The 19,881-nt window shown below is 46.5% G+C and overlaps 1 protein-coding gene across 2 annotated transcripts in view; it reads right to left on the bottom strand.

Annotated features, from left to right (window-relative positions):
* The window catches only part of PHIP (PHIP subunit of CUL4-Ring ligase complex), a 412,470-nt gene that overhangs the window by 162,282 nt on the left and 230,307 nt on the right, over positions 1–19,881 (bottom strand). For both annotated transcript variants that reach the window (XM_073589700.1, XM_073589702.1), the window contains exon 22: positions 18,387–18,481. In XM_073589700.1, coding sequence (XP_073445801.1) covers positions 18,387–18,481 — 95 coding nt within the window. The remainder of the gene's footprint in view (positions 1–18,386; positions 18,482–19,881) is intronic.

Genomic DNA, 19,881 nt, shown 5'->3' with positions numbered 1-19,881 from the left:
GAATAGGGACTGGGACCTCCTCCACTGGCTAGTCACAGACATATATTCTAGCAGGGCCCTCCTAACATCCAATTTGTGGAATTTTTCCTCCCCTGGATTTTTTGGATTTTCACAAAAAGAGGGAAGGACAATTTCCTGACTCCGATGGAAATCTGATACTACCTTAGGTAGATACGCGGGGTCTGTTTTTAACACAACCCTATTCCAATATACTTGTGTATAGGGTGGATTTACTGAGAGGGCCTGCAAGTCACTTACCCTACGGGCCGACGTAAGGGCAACTAATATAATCGTCTTCAGGGTAAGATATTTTATAGGCAGTTGTTAAATAGGCTCAAATGGTTCTTTTGTAAGGGCCTCTAACACCAGGTTTAGATCCCACGGGGCCATTTATTGTAATGGGATAGGTTTGGTTTGGACCTATGGCAGGATTTAATGAACCTAGCTACCCACCTGTTTGCTGCCAAGTTGCAGTTATATAGCACGCCCAGTGCGGACACTTGAACTTTAAGGGTATTTACCGCTAACTCCAGCTGTAATCCTGATTGCAAAAATTCCAAGATGGCACTAATCGGGGGCTCTTGGTTTAACGGCTTCCCTAAGAACTGTAGGAACTTATTCCATGTTCTGCCATAGATATTAGTCGTTACTGGTTTTCTACTTTTTAACAGGGTGGCCACTAACCCTGGAGAGAACCCTCTATCCATTAGAAGTGACCTTTCAAATTCCACGCCGTCAGATGGAATCCCTTGACCTATGCGTGGAATATTGGACCCTGAATTAGCAGGTCTGGGATCTCCAGCAGGATCCATGGAACTGAGAGGGACATCATCCGCAACAGAGAGAACCAGGGTCTTTTTGGCCAGAACGGGGCTATTAGGATCACCCTGACTTGATCTTTCCTGATTTCCCTCACCACTGTTGGGATCAGAGTCACTGGGGGGAACGCATAGGCTAGCCTGAAATCCCACGGAATCTGCAATGAGTCCACCGCCCACACCTTTTCCTTTGGGTTTAATGAACAGAATCTCTCCACTTGCCTGTTTTTGTTGGCGAAGAGGTCTATCACCGGTTCCCCCCATAGTTGTATTATCTTCTGAAAAACTGACCGATTTAGAGCCCATTCCCCTTGCTTTATTATATTGCCGCTCAGGAAATCGGCTTCTATATTCTCTACCCCTTTTATATGCAATGCGGCCAGAGAGTAGATTTTGTTCCGCTCTGTGAAAAATGTTGCTGGCTGCCTTCATTAGGGAGTGTGATCTTGTACCCCCCTGGTGATTGATGTATGCCACTGTTACTCTGTTGTCCGACATGATAAGGACATTGCGGCCACTGAGGAGGGGAATAAAGTCTCTTAGGGCTTTGCTCACTGCCCACAGTTCTCTCAAGTTGGAAGATGTGCCCTGCTCTTGAGGCCCCCAGGACCCCTGGGCCACATGACCCCTTAGGTGCGCTCCCCACCCTGAGGAGCTCGCATCTGTCAGAATCATGTCGGTCACTGGTTTGTCCCATAGCATCCCTGACGTCAAGTTTGTCCTGTCTAACCACCAGTTGAGAGAATTCCCGACCTCTAAGGAAAGCTCCAGTTTTCCTTCTAAACGCCCTCTCAGCGATTTTTGTGCTGACAGAATATCCCCCTGAAGCTGTCGGGTGTGGAATTGTGCCCACCTGACTGCTGGGATACAGGACGTCAGGGTACCTAGCAAGGACAATGCATTTCTCAGGGTCATGTGGGGTTGGTCTAGGGCAGCCAAGGTCATATTCCGCACCTTTTCTATCTTGGCCTCTGGTAGCAGACAGGCTTGTTGTTCGGAATCCAGGACAAAACCTAGAAAAACCTGTTTCTTTAGGGGTTGTAACCTTGATTTTTTGACATTTATCATCCACACCAGTTTTTGTATGGTGTCGGTTACTCGTCTCAACTGTACCGTACAGTGCTCTTCTGAGCTGCCCACTATTAGGAAATCGTCCAAATAGGGTATATTGATCGTGTTGTGGATTCAGAGGAAGGCTGTCATCTCCACTATGACCTTAGTAAACACTCTCAGGGCTATGGATATGTCGAATGGAAGGGCTCTGAATTGAAAATGCCTGAGAATGCCCTGGATGTAGAGAGCCACTCTTAAGTATCTTTGATAACCTGGGTGAATGGGGATGTGATAGTATGCATCCTTTAAATCGACTACGGCCATAAAACAATTGTGATGCAGCAGTTTTATGGCTTTAGTTACCGACTCCATCTTGAAGGTTTGATTTTTTATCCACTGATTGAGGCCTCTGAGGTTTATGATTGTCCTGAATGACTGGTCCGATTTTTTTTTTTTTTTATCAGGAAGAGGGGCGAGTAGAATCCTGTTTTCTCCTGTCCGCTCGGGACCCTGGAAAGAATGTGCTTTTCCAGCAGACTCAAGATTTCCGATTCCAAGGCCAATTGTTCTTCAAACCCCTTCCTGATGGGGGTAACGATAAATGATTCTCTCGGCTGATGTGAAAGGGAATTTGAGGCCTTCCCTTACGATGTTTAGGATCCAGGCATTGAAAGAGATGTTTTCCCAGGCCTGGGAAAAGAGCGCCAATCTCCCCCCTACCGGAATACTGGCGTCATTGTGGGGATTTCTTGGAAGTGGTGGTGGCTCCACCGAACATAAATCCGGACTCCTTTTTCCTTTTATCTTCCCATCTCCTCCTATCCCCCCGGAGGACAGCACCTGATGAATTTTCCTCTCCGAAAGGGCGGCCTCCTCTGATCCGCTGGAAACCTCGAGAAGCCTCTTTTTCTGTCACTCGCCTTTTCTAGGTTGTCATCTAGGTTTTTTCCGAATAAAAAATGACCATCACATAAGAGAGAACAGCTTAGCTTTAGACTGCAGATCACTTTGACAGCACTTAAGCTACAACGCCCGCCTCGCGGCGTTTGATAATCCTGCCGCTCTGGCTGTCAACCTCATGGAATCAGCAAAGGTGTCGGCCAAAAATGCTGCCGCCCCATGCAGAAGATACATGTCTGCCAGTATCTTTTCTCTTGAGACCTTTGAAGCAAGTCTCTCTTCCAGCTGCTGCAGCCAAATCATTAGGGAATGCGCCATGCAGGTGCCGGCTATTGCAGGCTTTAATCCTCCTGCTGCTGCTTCCCATGTATGTCTTAAATAGGAATCCGCTTTCTTATCTAGCGGGTCCCTAAGTACCCCTGAATCTTACAAGGGCAGAGACGATTTTTTTGGATGAACTGGACACCGCCGCATCAATCTTTGGGACTTTGTCCCATATTTCTGTGTCTTTATGTTCAAAGGGGTACCTCCTTTTAGAGGAGGAGGGAAGGGTTACTGACCTCTCAGGCTTCCTCCATTCTCTCTCAATGAGTGCCTGGACCTTGTCATTGACTGGAAAGGTCTGTTTCTTCCTTTCTTGTAGTCGCCCGAACATGACGTCCTCAAGGGACTTAGTGGTTTTTAACTCCTGCAGGCCCATTGTCACTCTGATGGCCTTGAGGAGAGCATCCGTATTTTCTATTGGAAAACACGGTTTGCCACACGTCACTATCTGAGGAGGAGGAGGATGGGTGTTCAGCCTGAGATAAGGCCGAGGAAGAGTCTGAGAAAGAGCTAGGAGGATTCTTCCTACTCTTTTTCCCTTTTTTTAATAATGCTTTAAGCGAGCCTTCCACCTCCGACCTGATGACTGATCTAAGGTTGGTTGCAAAGCTAAGCGCTTCCTCTGCCATGGTTCGCTGGATGCAGCTGGCGCAAAGGTCCTTCTGCCAATCTCTTGCTAGGGGGGCTTCTACATGTGGCACAATCTCTATTGTTCTTCTTACTCCCTGCTTTTTCAGGTTTTTCCTAAAGAATTTAAAAACACACAAAAGAAGGCCCCTATTAAACAGCTTACTAACATTCACAAAGATCACTCACCACCCGTAATCAAGGGTACCGGACTTGGAGGCTGTGGAGGAGCACGTGACCTGTGCTCTGTGGACATCGAGGAGTCCCCCGACCTGTGGCTGGGGCAACTGCTGCTTTTGCCACTTGATCGGCTACCATGCTTGTGAGCCGAGGGTTGTGAAGGAGGCAGAGACAGTGGAGACGGCGACCGTTCCTGCTCTGACCCCAAGGCTGCCCGGCCATGCAGACTGTCCTCCTCGTTTAAATAGCCTCGTCCTGGTGAGCGTCTTCCCCCTGCGACCGCCAGCCGACCGCTGCAGTTCCATGAAAAAGACCGGCGTCACACCGGGCGCCTTATTGCCGTCACCTTTCTGACGTCAGCCGGCGTGCTCCCAGGATGCCCTGTGCCGCCGATGTCAGCGGCTGGAAGACGCCCCAGCTCTCCCACGCTAGGTGTTCCTAGAGAGACAGTCCAGGGGCGAGGGGAGGGAGGTGCGGTGGAGCATCCAGGAGCCGCCTGCCGCACCAGCAAGAGCCCGGAGCCCAAGGGAGACCCCGGGGACAGCGCTGCCAGACACCCGACGGCCGGTGCTACAGGTGAGGTAACCTGTTCTTCCCGTGCCGGGACGGACCTGGGTACTTTAATCCATGACAGGCACCGCCGCTGTCAGACTGGGATTCCCTTTCCAGGACAGGAACCCAACTGAAGCAGTGGAGAGGTACCGCCCCTTATATTTCAGTAGGTTCCTGTCCTGGCAGGGAGGATCTCTCTCTCAGGTGTGCTGTCATGGGTGAAGGGAAAAAACACATTTTTACCAGACAAATCTTTTTTAGCTCCAAATTTTGTATTTTACGAGGTGACAGGAGAAAATGGTCCCAAAATTTGTTTTATAACTTCTCTTTCTTTATTGCTTCATTGGGTTCAGATACCCCGTATGTTGTTGAAAACTACTTTTAAGGCACAGTGAAAAGCTCAGAAGAGAAGAAACACCATATTATAGTGCAGATTTTGCTGCTCTTGTTTGAGGGTGCCATGTTACATTGGCAGAGCCCCTGAGGTGCCAATACAGCAGAACCCCCCCCCCCATAAGTGACCCCATTTTACAAACTAAACCTCTCAATGTATTAATCGAAAGGTGCAGTGATTATATTGATACCACAGGTGTGTCACAGACTTTTCTACCATTGGGCAGTGAAGATAAAAATAACTTACATTTTCACCACCAAGATTGCGTGTTAGCCAAGTTTTGTATTTTCATACTGGAAAAAAGGTAAAAATGGCACCAAAATTTGTCCCACAATTTCTACTGAATGTGGCAATAGCCCATATGTGGCTGTACAGCACTACTTTGCCATACAGCATGACTCGGGAGCAATGGAGCGCCATTTGCCTCCTGGAACGCAGATTTTCCTAGAATAGTTTGCGGATTCCATATACAGAGCCCCTAAGCGATAGAAAAGCAGAATCCCCCCTCAAGTGACCCCATTTTGGAAATTAGAACTTTGAGAATTTATCTGCCGATGTAGTGATGATTTTGATTCCATGGGTGTTTTCCAGAAACAAGCAGCATTGCATGTTGCTGAGTGAAAATTGCAAACTGCCGTTGTAGTGACCAGTATATTATGCCCAGCTCATGCTCCCGGAGACACGCACCTGTAAATTAGGCGAGTTCTCATCACTACAGAAATGCCAAACATGTGGGAGCTAAATGTGGTTTAGGCACACGGGGCTCAGAAGGGAGGGGTGCATTTGAATTTGGGAGCAGATAATTTGCCGAATTTCTTTTGGGGGTTGAGGAGCCATTTCGCTTTTCCAGAGCCTTTGTGCTACCAGTAACGTGGACGCCCCCTATATTTCCGATAACAGATGCCCGACCTGAGTGGGGGGACTTGCTTTTTTTTTTATGAACCGAGTTGAAGCTTTTATTGGAGACATTTTACATGACATTTATGATCACATTTACCTGGTGCTCTACGCTGAGCACTTACATCAGTGTTTCCATCTAAATCTTTGAATGACATGACAGATGAATCCCCCGATTAATCCATTCACTATGAGTCAGCTGAGTTACTCTTGACTAGAGTTGTACAAAAATCTTCGGTTCCCCGTTCGGTCACAGTTTTGTGAACTTCTGAAAAGGACACCGATGAACAGAGGCCAGACGGAGTTCAGAGTAGAGTTGAGCGAATATCTTCAGTTCCCAGCTTATTCGGCAAGCTATAGCACTTGCCCAATAAGCTACAGCGGGAAGCCAACACACAGGCTCTCCATACATGTGCTGTTACAGTGACAGAGGTGCGACGCATGGCACTGTGGCGCCGATGAGCTGTGCTGCGATCTAGATCTGGGTTCCCCACTGTAGCTTATTAGGCGGGAACCCGCCGACTGTACTTTTATGTAATCCTAAAAAGACAGACACCGCCGGATCACAGGTCAGATGGCATCCACAGTGCCTCCATCTGCCTCATTACAGGGAATCTACCGCCGGGGGTTCTGTCTGAATCACGTATTTCAGAGATTTACATGGAAACCCCAGTTTAGAGCGCAAGATAAATGTGCGCCGAGTCTTACTGCGATCTTTGGGAGGTAGCATGAAAAAAAAAAAAAAAAACAACATGTGAAGAATTGGTCTTATTTTTTTACACCGTTCCTCGTGTGGTATAAGTGAGTAGGCAACTTTATTCTTTGGGTTGGTGCGATTACAGAGATACCAGATTTATATTGTTTTTATGTCTGGCTGCTGTCACACACTGAAAGACGCTTTTTATTACGAAAACTAGCTTTTGCATCACAATATTTTTTTGAGAGCTATAATTTTAACCCCTTCACGACCTATGACGCCTACGTAGGCGTCATGAAAAGCAGTGCCCAAACGACCTATGACGCCTACGTAGGCGTCATGCTATAAATAGCCCCCCTGCGGGTCACGGAAAGGTCACCCGACCCGCACACAAAGGACCCTTAAGAGTTAACACCTGGGGGTGTGGCTTAGCCCCCACGTGCCTACGATCGCTCTGATTGGCTGTTAAAAGTGAAACTGCCAATCAGAGCGATTGTAATATTTCACCAATGAAAATTGGTGAAATATTACAATCCAGCCATGGCCGATGCTGAAATAGCATCGGACATGGCTGGACACCGAGACCCGACCCCCCCCACACCGACTGACGGCACCGATCGGCTGCCGCCACCTTCTGACGGCACCGATCGGCAGCCGCCGTCATAATCTGCCCCCCCGCCTTCCCTCCGCCCTCCCAGCCCTCCGATCATCCCCTCTCACCCTCCGATCACCCCCTCACCCTCCTTTGTGCCTCCGATCTCCCGCTATCCGTCCCGGTGTCCTGCCGTCCAGCGTCATGGGCGCCGCCATCTTGCAAGATGGCGGGCGCATGCGCAGTGCGCCGAATCGAATCTGCAACGCTGCAGATTCATTCATTTATTTTGATCACTATGATAAACTTTCATAGTGATCAAAATAAATAAAAAGTAAATCACCGCCCCCCTTATCACCCCCATAGGTAGGGACAAATAATAAAAAAAATTATTTTTTTTTCCATTAGGGTTAGGTCCAGGGCTAGGGTTAGGGTTGGACTAGGGGTTAGGGTTGGACTAGGGGTTAGGGTTGGACTAGGGGTTAGGGTTGGACTAGGGGTTAGGGTTGGACTAGGGGTTAGGGTTGGACTAGGGGTTAGGGTTGGACTAGGGGTTAGGGTTGGACTAGGGGTTAGGGTTGGACTAGGGGTTAGGGTTGGACTAGGGGTTAGGGTTGGACTAGGGGTTAGGGTTGGACTAGGGGTTAGGGTTGGACTAGGGGTTAGGGTTGGACTAAGGGTTAGGGTTGGACTAAGGGTTAGGGTTGGACTAAGGGTTAGGGTTGGACTAAGGGTTAGGGTTGGACTAAGGGTTAGGGTTGGACTAAGGGTTAGGGTTGGACTAAGGGTTAGGGTTGGACTAAGGGTTAGGGTTGGACTAAGGGTTAGGGTTGGACTAAGGGTTAGGGTTGGACTAAGGGTTAGGGTTGGACTAAGGGTTAGGGTTGGACTAAGGGTTAGGGTTGGACTAAGGGTTAGGGTTGGACTAAGGGTTAGGGTTGGACTAAGGGTTAGGGTTGGACTAAGGGTTAGGGTTGGACTAAGGGTTAGGGTTGAATTTAGGGTTAGGGTTGAATTTAGGGTTAGGGTTGAATTTAGGGTTAGGGTTGGAATTGGGATTACGGTTAGGCTTGTGGTTAGGGTTAGAGTTGGGATTTCGTTAGGGCTGTGTTGGGATTAGGGTTGTGGTTAGGGTTATGATTAGGGTTGGGATTAGGGTTAGGGGTGTGTTGGCGTTAGGGTTGGAGATAGAATTGAGGGGTTTCCACTGTTTAGGCACGTCAGGGGCTCTCCAAACGCGACATGGAGCCACCATTTATTCCAGCCAATTTTGCATTCAAAAAGTCAAACGGTGCTCCCTCCATTTCGAGCCCCGACGTGTGCCCAAACAGTGGTGTACCCCCACTTATGGGGTATCAGGGTACTCAGGAAAAATTGCACAACAACTTTGGGGGTCTAATTTCTCCTGTTACCCTTGGGAAAATAAAAAAATGGGGGCTAAAATAATTATTTTTGTGGAAAAAAAAGATTTTTTATTTTCACGGTTCTGCGTTATAAACTTCTGTGAAGCACTTGGGGGTTCAACGTGCTCACCACACATCTAGATAAGTTCCTTGGGGGGTCTAGTTTCCAAAATGGGGTCACTTGTGGGGGGTTTCCACTGTTTAGGTACATCAGGGGCTCTGCAAACGTAACATGACGCCCACAGACCATTCCATCAAGTCGGCATTTCAAAACGTCACTACTTCCATTCCGAGCCCCAACGTGTCCCCGAACAGTGGTCCCCCCCATATATGGGGTACCAGCGTACTCAGGACAAACTGGACAACAACTTTTGGGGTCCAATTTATCCTGTTACCCTTGTGAAAATAAAAAATAGTGGGCTAAAAATCACTTTTTGAGGAAAAAAAATATTTTTTTTATTTTCACAGCTCTGCGTTATAATCTTCTGTGAAGCACTTGGGGGTTCAACGTGCTCACCACACATCTAGATAAGTTCCTTGGGGGGTCTAGTTTCCAAAATAGGGTCACTTGTGGGGGGTTTCCACTGTTTAGGTACATCAGGGGCTCTGCAAATGTAGCATGACGCCCACAGACCATTCCATCAAGTCTTCATTTCAAAGCGTCACTACTTCCCTTCCGAGCCCCAACGTGTGCCCAAACAGTGGTCCCCCCCACATATGTGGTACCAGCGTACTCAGGACAAGCTGGACAACAACTTTTGGGGTCCAATTTATCCTGTTACCTTTGTGAAAATAAAAAATAGCAGGCTAAAAATTTATTTTTTGAGGGAAAAAAAATATTTTTATTTTAACGGCTCTGCGTTATAAACTTCTGTGTAGCACCTGGGGGTTCAAAGTGCTCACTATGCATCTAGATAAGTTCCTTAGGGGGTCTAGTTTCCAAAATGGGGTCATTTGTGGGGGAGCTCCAAAGTTTACGCACACAGGGGCTCTGCAAACACAACATGGTGTCCGCTAACGATTGGAGCTAATTTTCCATTCAAAAAGTCAAATGACGCTCCTTCCCTTCTGAGTCATGCCGTGCACTCAAACAGTGGTTTTCCCCCACATATGGGGTACCAGTGTACTCAGGACAAACTGGACAACAACTTTTGGGGTCCAATTTATCCTGTTACCCTTGGGAAAATAAAAAATAGCGGGCTAAAAAATCATTTTTGAGGAAAAAAAATTAATTTTTAATTTTCACTGCTCTGCGTTATAAACTTCTGTGAAGCACTTGGGGGTTCAAAGTGCTCACCACACATCTAGATAAGTTCCTTCGGGGGTCTAGTTTCCAAAATGGGGTCACTTGTGGGGGAGCTCCAATGTTTAGGCACACAGGGGCTCTCCAAATGCGACATGGTGTCCGCTAACGATTGGAGCTAATTTTCCAATCAAAAAGTCACATGGCGCTCCTTCCCTTCCGGGCCTTGCGGTGCGCCCAAACAGTGGTTTATGACCACATATGAGATATTGATGTACTCAGGAGAAATTGCCCAACAAATTTTAGGATCCATTTTATCCTGTTGCCCATGTGAAAATGAAAAAACTGAGGCCAAATAAAATTTTTGTGAAAAAAAAAAAAAGTACTTTTTTTTTTTACAGATCAATTTGTGAAGCACCTGGGGGTTCAAAGTGCATACTATGCATCTAGATAAGTTCCTTGGAGGGTCTAGTTTCCAAAATGGGCTCACTTGTGGGGGAGCTCCAATGTTTAGGCACACAGGTACTCTTAAAACAAGACATGGCAACCGCTAAACATTCAAGCATATTTTACATTCAAAAAGTAAAATGGCGCTCCTTGCCTTCTGAGCCCTGCCGTGCGCCCAAACAGTGGTTTATGACCACATATGAGGTATCAGTGTACTCAGGAGAAATTGCCCAACAAATTTTAGGATACATTTTATCCTGTTACCCATGTGAAAATGAAAAAACTGATGCTAAAATAAAATTTTGGTTGGAAAAATTAAAATGTCCATTTTTTCATTCCATGTTGCTTTAGTTCCTGTGAAGCACCTGAAGGGTTAATAATCTTCTTGACTGTAGTTTTGAGTAGCTTGAGGGGTGCAGTTTTTAGAATGGTGACACTTTTGGGTATTTTCTACCATATAGACCCCTCAAAGTGACTTCAAATGTGAGGTGGTCCCTAAAAAAAATGGTTTTGTAAATTTTGTTGTAAAAATGAGAAATTGCTGGTCAACTTTTAACCCTTATAACTTCCTAACGGAAAAAAATGTTGTTTACAAAATTGTGCTGATGTAAAGTAGACATGTGGGAAATGTTATTTATTAACTATTTTGTGTCACATAACTCTCTGGTTTAACAGAATAAAAATTCAAAATTTGAAAATTGCAAAATTTTCGCCAAATTTCCATTTTTTTCACAAATAAACGCAAAAATTATCGACCTAAATATACCACTATCATGAAGCCCAATATGTCACGAAAAAACAATCTCGGAATCGCTAGGATGCGTTGAAGCGTTCGTGAGTTATTACCTCATAAAGGGACATTGGTCAGAATTGCAAAAAATGGCCAGGTCATTAAGGTCAAAATAGGCTGGGTCATGAAGGGGTTAACATATTTCGGCAGACAGAGCCATGTTAGGGCTTGTTTTTTGCGGGACGAACTGACGTTTTTATTAGTACCATTTTCAGGACAATTACTTTTTTTTTTTTTATCACTTTCTATTCTGATTTTTGGGAGGTAGAATGAACAAAAAAACAGCAATTCAAGATTTGCTTTTTTTATACCGTTCCGTGTGTGGAAAAATTGATAAGGCAGCTTTATTCTTCAGGTCAGTACAATTACAGTGATGCCCAATTTATATCTTTGTTTTAGGTTTTGGTGCTTTTACACAAACTTTTTATAGAAAAAATTATTTTTGCCTTGCTTTATTCTGAGAGTTATAACTATTTTCTTAAAGGAAACCTGTCAGCAGGATTGTGCTCAGTAAACTAGACAGTGTCAGGTCGGCGCCGCTATTCTGATTAAAATGATAGCTTGGTTGATGAAATCTGTCTTATGGTTGTTGTTTAATCTGTATTTGTAGTTTTCAGTTATTGATATGCTCGTGCTTTGGGGCGGCCTGTGCAGGGGGTCTTATGTGGTTCTCTGCTTACATATTCTTTTGTAGGGCTTATGACCGGTCACTGAACCCTTAGTGATCAGCCCCCTATTTTACATACTATATATACAATGGTGGGTTAAAAAAAATTAACATTCATCATGCAGACACATGCTCTGAGACAATGGCTAATATACATATATTCATTTTAGTTTGTTATAATATTGTGGGGAGAAAACAAATACATGTATATTCATCAAATTGGCTACAGCGCCTGCACAGTAGCATCTACCATTTTGATTAAGCTAATTTTATTTTCCTCCATTAAAATGACGCCTGCGCAGTGGCATTTATCAGTTTTGCCGATAGATGCTACTACGCAGGCACCGCAATTTTGATGAAGACTTATATTTTTTTCTCCCCACAATACTATAGGACTAAAACATAAATGAATATATGCATATTAGCCACTGTATCATGCTACAGTGCCAGAGTGATGAATGTTAATTTTTTTTTCCCTACACAATATTCTATGCAGTATGTAAAATAGAGGCAAGGTCACTGAAGGATCAGTGACCTTTCATGAGCCCATAATGATGAATATCTAAGCAGAGCAATACATAAAGACCACCCCCCTCCCCAAAGGCCACCCCAAAACACAAGAATCTCATTAACTGAAAATAAACCACAAGACTGATTTCATCAACGAAGGTATAATTTTTATCAGTTTAACAGCACCAACCTGACAATGCCTGTAGTTTACTGAGCATAATCCTCCCGACAGGTTCGCTTTAAATAGAATCTGTCAGCAGGTTTGTGATTTTTAATTTGCACGCAGCATGATGAAGATGCAGAGACCCTAATTTCAGCGATGTGTCACTTACTAGGCTGTGTTCTATAGTGTCAATAAAAATCAGTATTTTATCAGGTAAAAAGAGGGATTTTTGGTCCTCACTGTAAAATCTCTTTCTTGGACCCTTCACTGGGGGACACAGGTAACCATGGGTGTATTCCGATGTCACTAGGAGGCTGACACTAGGTAAAAAAAAAAATGAAAATAGCTCCTCAGCAGTATACACCCACCAACAGGCAAAAGGACATCAGATCGTGTTAAAGTAGTAAGAGAAGCAAGCAAAAACTCAACATATGTACCAACCCAACAACAAAGGCACGTAGACCCAATAGAGGTACAAACAGTTAAGGAGGGTGCTGTGACCCCCAATGAATGCTCCAAGAAAGATTTTACGGTGAGTAACAAAAATCCCTCTCTATCGCTTCATTTGGGTACACAGGTAACCATGTGATATCCCAAAGCAGTCCCAAGGGTGGGAACAGAAAGAATGCAAAGAAAACAGGCTTAGGTCGGCCGGTGCGTAACCGCCGCCTGCAGCACCTTCCTTCCCAGGTCTGCATCAGACGAGGCATGGGTATGAACCCTGTTAAACCTCGCAAAGGTGTGCAGAGATGACCAGGTCGCGGCCTTACAAATCCGTAAAACGAAGGCATGGTGACAAACTACCCAGGAAGCCCTCACCTCCCGAGTGGTGTGAGCCTTTACCGCCGGAGGAGGCTGTTTGTCCTGAACGTAGTATGCCTCCAATATTGCCACATGAATCCAACGGGCAATAGTGGCCTCAAAAGCTGGGAACCCCTTACGACGACTTTCAGAGATGACAAAAAGGAGATTAGAGTGGCGAAAGGAAGAAGTCCTTGAAACGTAGACTCCGATAGCGCTGACCAGATCCAACTTGTGGAGGGACTTCTCCAGGGGATGGACCAGGGAGGGACAGAGAAGGAAGGACAATGTCTTTGCTATTGTGAAATGAAGAGACCACCTTAGGTAAAAAGGAGGGAACCGGTCGGAGAACTACCTTGTCCTCATGTAGAATCAGAAACGGAGAACGGCAGGACAATACCGCTAGCTCAAACTCTCCTGACGGACGTAAAGGCAACTAAGGAGGCAGGAGAGAAGACTGAATGGATTCAAAATGAGCACGCTGGAAAGGGTTAAAGGACAAGGTTAAGATCCTATGGATCTATTGGAGTACGATAAGGAGGTGTCAGGTGGGCGACACCTTGAAGAAAAATCTTTACCTGGGAACGAGAAGCCAGATTTCATTAGAGAAGAATTGACAGAGCGGAAACTTGCCACTTAAGGGTACCGAGTAAAGACCCACTTGTAGAAAGCCCAGGATGGAAGCAAGGAAAAAGGACATAGGATCCAAATTGTTGTCCTCACACCAACAAAAGAAGGCATTGCAGTATCTGTGGTAGATACAAGAGGATGCTGGTTTTATCGCCCTAATCATGGTCTGAAAAAACTGATGGGAAAAACCAGCCTCCCTCAGGACTGCGGCCTCAACGGCCATGCCCTTAAACTCAGACTAAACTCTGATGGAAGAGGGGGCCTTGTGAGAGAAGATCTGGACGGTCTGGGAACCTCCATGGAGCGTCCATGAGCATGTTCACCAGCTCCGCGTACCAAGCCCTTCTTGGCCAGTCTGGAGCTACCAGGATTACGGGAATCCCTTCTGCCTTTATCTTCTTCACGACTCTTGGAATCAAGGGGAGAAGCGGAAAAAGATAAGGCAGCTGAAATTGGGACCACGGGATTACTAGAGCATCGCAACCGAAGGCTAGTGGATCTTGGGACCTGGCTATGTAGTGAGGAACCCTGTGATTCATTCGAGACGCCATCAAATCAACGTCCGGTGTGCCCCCATCTCTATCATTTCTGGTTGAAAACGGCAGAGTTGAGAGACCACTCGCCCAATGCGAGACCCTGACGACTCAGAAAATCAGCTGACCAATTCTCCACTCCCAGAATGTGCACGGCCGATATGGCGGGTATGTGACGCTCCTCCCAACACAGTATCCTTGTTACCTCTGCCATAACCTGTTTGCTGCGATCCTGCCTTGAAGGTTTATATAAACGGCAGTGGCGTTGTCTAACTGTATGTGGACCGGCTGGTCTGCGAGGAGGGGCTGCCAATGGCGAAGGGCAAAAAAAATTGCCATGATCTCAAAGAGACTGATGGGAAGGGCCGCTTCTTGGACGTTCCAGCGGCCCTGCACTGTGTGATGAAGAAACACAGCTGCCAAACCGAGGAGACTGGCGTCGATGGTGATGACCTGCCACCAGAGAGGAAGGACTTTCCGCGCAGGACTAATGCTGATGGAGTCCACCAGGTCAGGGACTGCCTCACCTCGAGAGGCAGAAGCACATGCCGATTGAGGGAGACGGTCCTCTTGTCCTAAGCAGACAAGAGAGCCAGCTGAAGAGGACAGATATGGAACTGGACAAAAGGCATGGTTACTATAGCGGCAATCATCTTCCCCAGAACTCTCATGCAGAACCGTAGGGGGAGAGTAGCTGGTCAGTGCGGATCCCCTGGTAGAGAGAAAGAAACTTCTCATTTGGAAGGAAGACACGGGCTTGGACCGTGACGAACCTCATGCCCAGAAAGACCAGGTGCTGTGCTGGGGTCAGGGAGGACTTCTTCCTGTTGACTATGCAGCCAAGATGGACCAGAGTGTCCAATGTGATCTAAAGACTCTGGTCGCAGTCTCGGCGGGACTGCCCCTTGATCAGAAGATTGTCCAAGTAAGGAATTATGAGAATCCCCTTACAGCAAAGGTTGGCCATGACGGCTGCCATGACCTTCGTGAATACTCTGGGGGCAGAGGCCAGGCCGAATGGAAGATGCGTGAACTGATAGTGGTCCTTCTGGATCGCAAATCGTAGGAATTTCTGATTCTGAACACAAATAGGAATGTGAAGATAAGCATCCTGAATGTCTACAGAGCAAAGAAATTCTCCCGGTTCCATGGAGGCAATTACCGAAAGTAGGGACTCCATCTTGAAATGACGAATCCAAACGTGACGGTTCAATCGCTTGCGGTCCAACATCAGATGGAGCGATACGTCTTTCTTTGGGACTACAAAAAGATTGGAGTAGAACCCTGAAAACCGTTCGTTCCGGGGAATGGGTACGAATGCTCCTGTGTATAGTTGGGAAGAGACGGCCTATAAGAATCCCTGGGCTTGAGATAGGAAGTATTGAGATGCCTGACCCAGGCATCGACCACCGACAACCATGCTTCCCGGAAGAAAAGAAGCTGGCATCCCACCCTGGAGAGATTCCTGGGTGGGGGTGACCAGTAATGCCGAGGAGGACCTGTTGGCACGGGACCCTGGAGGCTTGGAAGAGCAACCCTTTAGTCGCCTGTGAGGAGCTGGTTTGAAAGACGGCTTCTTCCATTCCCCTTGTGTGGAAGAGCGGTCCTGCTGGGAGGAAGTCCTTGAAGCAGAGAAGGGCCGAAAGGAGCGAAATGGAAGCAACCTTTTCCTATTAAAAGGATGTTTAGGCTTGGACTGGGGAAGCGGGGTGCTTTTCCCGCCGGAAGCATGGGAAATTATTTGATCCAGTCTGGACCCAAAAAGTCTAGAGCCTTGGAAGGCAAGGCTAGTGAGGGGACTGTGACGGTGGATCTGCAGTCCACGCATTCAACCAGAGAATGCGAAATATAGAAACGATGTTCCTGGTAGCCCTGGTGGAATAAGTGGCCGCATCCAAGGAGGCGGTCAGAAGATATTTGCCGGCATGGGCAACATGGTCTGCCAAATCGGCCAGCTCATCCGGAGGGGCAGCTGCTAAGATACCCTGACGAAGCATTGTCAAGCAGACATGGACTTTGCCACCCAGGTGGAGGCAAAAATGGGGCAGAGGGAGGCGCCAGCTGCACCATCCGGTAGAGACAAGCCTGTCTAGGAAGACAGGTGAGATACCGGCGGGTCCGGAGCACTGGTGGCGGTAGACAAATGTGGAACTCGCTCCAGGACCTGGACTAGGGACTGTGATATTTTTGTCATGTCGGAGATCGACTGTGACATGGCAAAAGCCCACTTCGGAGGGAGGGGTGTGCTCTCATCCCGGGCGTTAAGGGGCTCCTGTGGGACAGACATGGTGGAAAGACTGCAGGACAGGCAGAAAGGGGAAGGTTGGCATGAAGACCACTTTCTTTTGCAGAAGGCTCAGGGGTAGAGGATCACAGTTGGCTTAGAGGAGCAGAAAGAAGCCTCTCTAGGGTTAGGCATAAGTCGAACCTTGGGAATACTGCTGTGGAGGAGCCAAGATAAATAGAGCAGAGCCTACCCGATGCCAGCGACAACCAGCAGAAAAAACTGTGGATGGCTGTGTCCAGAGCGTCCACAGGTCTGCAGAGAGTGCAGGATATGGTGGTATACAGGAGCTGATGTAGCCTTAGCTGCGTCACCGCACGTCCGATGCACTGTAGACTGCTGGCCGGTAAGAGTCAAAATCCTATTGGCTGACACGCCAGGGGCGTAAACAGCCAGAAAGATTTTCCAGCCAGTGAAAGCGAAGGTCCCCCCTCCAATTGGCTGACATGCTGGGGATATGAACAGCCAGGAAGGAGAAGCTCCATGATAGGAGCAGAAAAATGTACCGAAAAAGCATACACTGCAGGGGGCGTGGCCAGACTGAAGAGGAGGAAGAGACGTCTTATTGGATAAAAAGAGCACGCAATTCAAACGCGCGACGGTGACTGGACAAGAAAACCGGGAAGGGGTACAGCCAGCAAAAAGGGGATGAGCCCGCAAGCACTGAGCCCGGCCATGGGAGAAATGGCGGCGGCTGTGCCGGCTGTTCCATTTTACTAACACCGCCCTGTCTTGTTGAAATGAAGGGACAGTGTTCCCGAGGATGACGCCTTCAGCTACAGAGGTAAAGGAAAGAGAGACACCTGTGCGGTGAGTCCCAGTCCCTTTGCAGCATTGAGGATAGCATTGAGGATAACATCAGGAGCCTTCGGGTGGGTGAGGGTTGCTGGAATCAGGGATCCTCCTTCCTGCACTGTCTCCAGACGGTGCAGAAGACAGCATCAACCCGTTACAAGGGGGAAGGCCACAGCTGGTGACCACCGTCTTCCTCCCAGTCCTCTCCGAGGTGAGGGGTGAGGTGTGGAAAAGGCAAGGACCGACCGCCAGGAATCACCCTGAAGCACCCCTATAGGTGACAGGGAATTAAGCACTGCCTTCTAGGCCCGAGAGTGGGCGATGTGGGTGACACCAGGTTGAGAAATTACACCCTGTTAGCCCATGAGAAAGGAACCTGTAAGACAAAAGGAAAATATTAATAAAAACACATAGGGAACCTGAAAAGGAAAATGTGGATCTGGGAACAGATCCATGTCCGCCTTCTACAGACACTAAGCTTAAACTGAGGTACTTTGTGCCTGTCGGTGGGTGTATACTGCTGAAGAGCTATTTTCCTTTTAATGCCTAGTGCCGGCCTCCTAGCGACAGCAGCATACACCCATGGTTACCTGTCCCCCAATAAAGTGATAAAGAAATCATCATTAGAGTACAAGTTGTCTGACGCCACTTAGTCGTGCTGCTGTGTTTAACCCCGCCACCATCACTGATTAGCACCTTTCTACCTAGGGTTATACAAGACTCAGAATTCAGAGAATCTTTATTCTGCTGCAGTTCTAGCCAATGCAATTGTCTAAACTACAGCAACCAGCATAGTAAGCAATACAAATCTGTGTTTTTGCCCCCACATCATGCTGCTCATAGACCACATAGCAAAAACCTGCTGACAGATTCCCTTTACAAGGGGTGGCTTATTTTTGTTCCCCCTCAAAGCGGGGGAAAAACACTCAGAAAAAAATACTGAGAAAACATTCATATCTGGACTCCCCCTATTCCAAAATTACTTTATTTAAAAAAAAAAAAAAAACCCTTTTCCTTCAGATATCAAGGGATGCTGGGAAAACAGAAGAGCTTCATTCTGATTCTTAAATTCGAAGATTCAGTTACCTTGAACTACTGTCATCACTATTCCAGTTAGGTTTGTCTTCATCTTCAGATGTTGCGGCACTTGCTACCACAGCCTCACTTTCAACATCTGCTTCCTAGTTTGAAAAAAATAACAAATGACTAAGGTGAGAAATCTAAAAAAAAGGGGAGACAAAAGCGCACAATAGGGTCTTATCCAGTGATATAAACGTTTCACAGATATGGATCCACTCACCTGGTTCAGTTGTGTTAAACACAACAACCATAAGCACAAATGGGTAGGATCCGATGAACTGCAGCAATCAGCCGGTCACTAGAATTGCATATATAGGAAGGAGAGAAATCCGGCTTTCAGGATCGCGCTGTTCCAGTCCAAAGTTCACAAGGAGTTAATCCAATGACCAAGCAATGATTATAACTTCCTTTTTATTCCATAAACTCTACGCGTTTCGTGTACACACTGCACACTTCCTCAGGAGCAAAAAGTTACACTGGCATCACATTCCATTCTCCTTATATACTAACTTCCCCAGGAAGTGAGGTAGATGCTCATTGCACTAAAAAATTCACACATAACTATCAACATAATGTAAAATCACAAAAATCACTAAAATTCATCTATAAAACACACTTCTATAGAAACACACAAATGTAAAACTTCACACTAGAAATTATAATAAAATTATGATTATACTCAATAAAAACATGATTTTTGGGTTGCTTACCGTAAAATCTGTTTCTCGGAGCCTTCATTGGGGGACACAGAGACAATGGGTGTATGCTGCTGCCACTAGGAGGCTGACACTATGCACAAAAAAAGGTTAGCTCCTCCTCCGCAGTGTACACCCCACCGACCGGCAGGAAGTTCCTCAGTTAGTGAGAAAGCAGTAGGAGAAGTACCAGAATAGATTGAAAACAGAACAGACAACTCAAACCAACCAACATAATAACAAGAGTTACAAACAAAAAGCACAGAATGACAAATGTGCAAAAATATCTTGCAATAAGACATAACAGTAGTCAGCAAGTGCTGATAAAAGGTAATAACAAACACAGGGTATTTAGTCGATACGTTTTTTTGCAAAAAAATGTATACCAAGCTGCCTCACCAACGTCAAGGTAACCCGTATTGAAGCAGTCCCTATCTAATGTATTTAATACCTGAACATATGAACTGTGTCTAAATGAGCAGGATTAAGACAGGCGCTTTCTGGTATGGGCACGTGATGCAAGACAGCTCCTTATGTGCATGTCACACAAGAGAGGTATTAAATACATTAGATAGGGACTGCTTCAATACGGGTTACCTTGACGTTGGTGAGGCAGCTTGGTATACATTTTTTTGCAAAAAAACGTATCGACTAAATACCCTGTGTTTGTTATTACCTTTTATCAGCACTTGCTGACTACTGTTATGTCTTATTGCAAGGTATTTTTGCACATTTGTCATTCTGTGCTTTTTGTTTGTGTTTCAGTCAGGGTGGAGTGAACATGGTCCAACAGACTTGTTCACATT

Source organism: Dendrobates tinctorius, unplaced genomic scaffold, assembly GCF_039654945.1.
Source record: "Dendrobates tinctorius isolate UK_male_01 unplaced genomic scaffold, ASM3965494v1 ptg000111l, whole genome shotgun sequence".
Lineage (NCBI taxonomy): Eukaryota > Metazoa > Chordata > Amphibia > Anura > Dendrobatidae > Dendrobates > Dendrobates tinctorius.
The sequence above is the reverse complement of the archived record's forward strand: the minus strand, read 5'-3'. Positions and strand labels throughout refer to the sequence as shown.